The sequence below is a fragment of the Dermacentor silvarum genome, chromosome 6 (assembly GCF_013339745.2).
Source record: "Dermacentor silvarum isolate Dsil-2018 chromosome 6, BIME_Dsil_1.4, whole genome shotgun sequence".
Taxonomy (NCBI): domain Eukaryota; kingdom Metazoa; phylum Arthropoda; class Arachnida; order Ixodida; family Ixodidae; genus Dermacentor; species Dermacentor silvarum.
Window position 1 is genome coordinate 147,969,035 of NC_051159.1, and position 4,604 is coordinate 147,973,638.

The 4,604-nt window shown below is 43.1% G+C and overlaps 1 protein-coding gene across 1 annotated transcript in view; it reads right to left on the reverse strand.

Annotated features, from left to right (window-relative positions):
- Positions 1 to 1,469: 1,469 nt before the first annotated feature.
- The window catches only part of LOC119456187 (cytoplasmic polyadenylation element-binding protein 1), a 42,720-nt gene continuing 39,585 nt past the window's right edge, over positions 1,470 to 4,604 (reverse strand). Inside the window, exons 8-9 of the mRNA XM_049669594.1 lie at positions 3,361 to 3,455; positions 1,470 to 3,036 (exon numbers count right to left, since the gene is read on the reverse strand). Coding sequence (XP_049525551.1) covers positions 2,878 to 3,036; positions 3,361 to 3,455 — 254 coding nt within the window. The 3' untranslated portion in view covers positions 1,470 to 2,877. The remainder of the gene's footprint in view (positions 3,037 to 3,360; positions 3,456 to 4,604) is intronic.

Genomic DNA, 4,604 nt, shown 5'->3' on the forward strand with positions numbered 1-4,604 from the left:
TTTATCATTGGCTCGGATCTTGCCTTTCTTTCCTATGGTATACTCCATTTCCTACCGCTGAGACCGGCCACACGGGGCGAAACACGAGAAAACAGTGAGAAAAAAAAAATAAATGAGCAATACAAAATACAGGCGCCGACTTTAAATATAATGAATCATTTGAGACTCTGGGAGACAAAGAACGAGCCGATTTTTAAAAATCGACATCCGAGTCTTGGCACTTATTTCATCCGCCCCACTTGAGTAAACAACGAAATTGAATATAATAACGGCGCTCGACAATGACCCGCACTCACTGTGGGCCACGAACCAGTCGGCCGTAAGGGACGGATGATCGAAATTCTATCTCCGTCGCTTCCTCCTGCTGCTTGCTTCTGTCAATTCAAGTTTATTACATATATTAGAAATGATATAGTTGCGCATATACAGGAGGAGGTCCCAAGCTTTTAATCACTGTTGGCAGGACCTCCTGCACAAGTAGAATGAGTAAGACTACAAATTAAAGGCGTTATTATGACAAGGTAAAGGGAAGAAACCAATGACCGTATACGCAACCACGCCCCGTTTTGAAACTGCATTTATGCCTCCAACAGCGCGACAGCATTGTCAGCTGTGGCACGAGTTTTCAGATCGGAATGCCAGGGCTGCTGATGTACTGGGATGTGCATGTTTGGCTGCTATGAAGATGGCTCTAGCATGAACTTGTCTCTGTCCTTTGGCAGCTGCAGAAAGCAGCCATTCAGGGCGAGTTGCCGCCTGTTGCAGAGGTGCGGGCAGCACGCAGAAATTTGGACCCCAAAGGGTCCAAGTTTTGCCACGTGTACTGGCAAGGCAGTGTAGTTAGCATGGGAAACAGCGCCTTCCGATGCTTGCCATGGTGGTGTTTTCCAACAGTGAGCTTCACCATAGGATGTGTGCAAACTCTGTAGACTAAGAGGATAGCTACATTGCGAAAATTGCCTCTGGCACTTTAATATTAATTTGTTGCAGGCACTGCAGGGCACATTTTTCATTATGCATTGGGTTTAACTTTCAATTTTCAGACCAAGCTGGTAGCATTCATGGCACAGTGCTTCTCCGGCTGTAATGATATGGCCAAAATACAGGCTGGAAATTTGTGCAGCATGAAACAAGTGGGTGCACGCACACACACACACACACACACACACACCATCCAGATGAAAGACACAAGCAACATGCTGGCTGTTGCTGCACCACAACCACGTGCCAATTGCACTACCTTCCATTACAGAGTTTGTAACACTACAAATTTCAGATTTAATTGACATTAGTTTACTTCAACCAGTTTTCTAGCAAGGTCAAATTAGTGAAGTCTGGCACATCTCCAAAGCTTAATTGCACCCTTCACTTGGTACACTTTAGCTGTGTGCAGTGCTGCTATTAATAGCACCCTCCTTACTTGGAGCACTTGCAAAATTCACTAGCAATGTGATCAAGCAGAGACAAGATTCATATGCAGGAATTTATTTTTCTTAGGATTACAGAAAAAAATGAAACATTGGTCTCGATGTTCCCAATGCACGAAAAACTTCAAAAATTTGCAGATCCCAAACTTCCATGCAAAAGGAGATGGCTTCAAGACCTCCTATTGCACTTAAGAAATTTGGTCCATGATCCATTCCGTAGTCAAATCCGTACAGAGCTACCGGTGTTTCTCACTAAATAGAAAAAAATACCTCAACCTTCAAGCACCCTATTTGCCCAACAACAGCTGAGCCATTAAAACTTTGCACCTGGAAATATTTAAGGCATTCACAGGAACTGTTCATAACAGCGTAGAAATGCAGTTAGACTACAATGACATGATGTCTGTATTTGTTTCTTACATAAAGAAGGAACAGTTTCAAATGTTTAAAAATAGAAAAAAAAAGGCTTGACTAGTAGAATGTGCTAACGGTGGAGGATGTCGTACAAAAAAGGGCACGTATGTAGAAATATTTTAAGAGCAGAGCCGGGGGGTGGTATTAAAATGGTCTTAAGAAAACTACAAAAGGCAGCACCGGATTTTAAATCCTTGCCCATGTATGCCATCTGTACAGGTAAAACTAATAAATATACCCCCGAAGAACTCTAGTAAGGAAAAAATCACGTTGGTATCGCAGCACTTTGTGGACTACAGGGCTTTGAGAATAGATAGCCCCTGTAAAATAAAAACACTTGTTCGAGCAGAAAAAAACATACACAAGACGTGCTGGAGTAGGTAAACAACCTCCACAAGAGCATAATAAAGGACTAGCAATTGAAAAAGGCACACGAGCAACGACGAACATCCACCCTGCCAGTGCATATCAGCCTCTCCTGAGGCAAAATATTTTTTTTTTCTATGTTAGTACTCCGTACTAGTAATGGGCAATACAGAAAGGGAAACCATCCGCAGACACGAAGAAAAAAAGGCACAGCAGCAGCAGGGAGGATGGACGTGTGGGACACTTATCCCTGTTTCTTGCACAAACAATAGGTATAGCACTTTTTTTTTTAGTTATTTAACAAAGAGAAGGAAAAACAATCTAACAACCACGCATAACAACCAGTGCACACGGCATAGAAAACATGAGAAAAAAAAAAGTTCCCCTATCTCTCTCTCCAGTCATCTTCGGTGGAGAGAGGAAAAAGGTGGGATGGCAACAAAAAGGTAACACAGCAAGGTTAAAACAGAGCGCGAAAGAAGAAAGAGTAACAGTAGGAGAAATATGTGCACGAACACAACAGGGGTTAAAACAAACATGGGGGCGGGATTGCGCTGAATAAGAAAGAAATGCTCGAGCAAGGAGTCTGCTTCCTAAAAAAAAGGGCTGCTTGGGGTATAAGTTGGCTGGTGGAGGGATGTGGCTCAGCGTGTGTTGGCTTTGTTGCGCATCAGAGGCTTGTGGTTGCGCATTCCGTCAACATTGTGGTGCCAATTCCAGCAGGTGCGGCAAAAGTAGCGGAAGCAGACCATGTCGCGGCAGAAGATTGGGCCCGGCTGCTTGTTGCACGAAGAGCACATGGAGTCCTCCAGGTAGGATCCACTTGCACCTGCATGCAATACGAAACTGTACTTGTGCACCTCTACAGCCATATTTGCCAATTCCCCGGACATCACAGTGTGCTACAGAAAATAATTTTTAGAGAACATGCCAGCAGTTTACCGTTTTGTATTGCACTTTCGTTCCAATGAAAAGCGCTATGAAACCTCAGTGGAATTCTGTAATTTCAGAGGCCGCATAGTACACCTATATTGAAACTGCAGTCTTCTGAAAACTTTAGTTTCCATTACTTTGAAGGGAGTTCTGGCCTGTCTGCGCGAAAAGATTTCCATTATAGAAATCTTGGATTATCAGTAAATGCTAGTATACGCACCTTTTTTGAAAATCGAGGAGTCTTAATCTCCACAAATGATGCAGCCACAGCCTTCAGGTAGCTCTTCTGGTTGTTGAATGTCACCCTGCCAGACCCTGTATTGATGAAAAAGAAAATGATATGGCAGTAGGAAGGTACCGGACAACCAGTACAGGTAGCTGGAGTGTGTGCAGTTTTAACTGTGCACAAAGCAGATTCTGTACACGTAACTATACTACAGTCAGTTCTGTTTATTTGACCTTGACAGGAGTGACGAAAATGAACGATTTAACCAGCGGGCCAAATTAAACAAGATGAAAACGTCATCCGCTTATTCATTTGGCAGTATTTCACCGGATTCAACACGCCCCAGAAACAAATGCGCGCCCGCTTTCTATGTGTCCAAAGCAGAAAACTAACTTGAGGTAATTAAAGCTCCCAAACAAAGAAATTATGGCATCAGCTTTCACTGCCACAGCGTACAAACTCCTAGATGACCTCCAATCGGGAGACAGTAAAATGCGGTGCAAGATTTTTTAGCAAGAAAAATGAACAAGCGTCTAAAATGCGGTTGCACAGTGGTTTCCGAAAGTCAGCTTCGCCACACGGTATTTTAAATCAGCTTGCGCATACAGCTATGTTATGTGACAAAGCATACAAACAGTTTGTATTGCTCAATTTTCTTTGAAAGAAAAAAATGAACATGTTAAAATGGAGTAGATGCTGTAATCAAACATTACGAGCGTTGCTTATGGCTTAAAGATCTTCCTAGGGCAGGTCGCAAATAGCCATTTTCGATGAGAGATTGAATTGTGTTAGATGCATTCACTGTCCCCGAAGCTTTGCCGAGACAGACGCTGCCAGTAAGGGGGTCGCTATTGATGTCACCATAGGTCAGGCATGTGGCATGCTGATGGTCAAGTTCAAGTTGTCCGGCGCAGACCAATTTTATGATCGAATATATGAAAGTTTGGGCACAGAAAGGCATGGGCACTGGCTGGGACCGTCGACGAAATTGAATTAACCGAAAAATCACATTAACCGCAGTCAAATTAATGAAAGTCCGCTGTACATACAAATCCGCACCGGATAGTCAGCCTGCCATTCATCCACAAATGCCCATAGAAAGGATAAACCATGGATAAAGATCCTATGCAGTTTTGAAATGGATGCTCATGGCCGCAAGAAATATCAGTTGGTAGCATACTATAACAAGGTGGTTGGCACTGTCATCCGAAAGCACTTGAGCTTTTTTTTTAAATTAA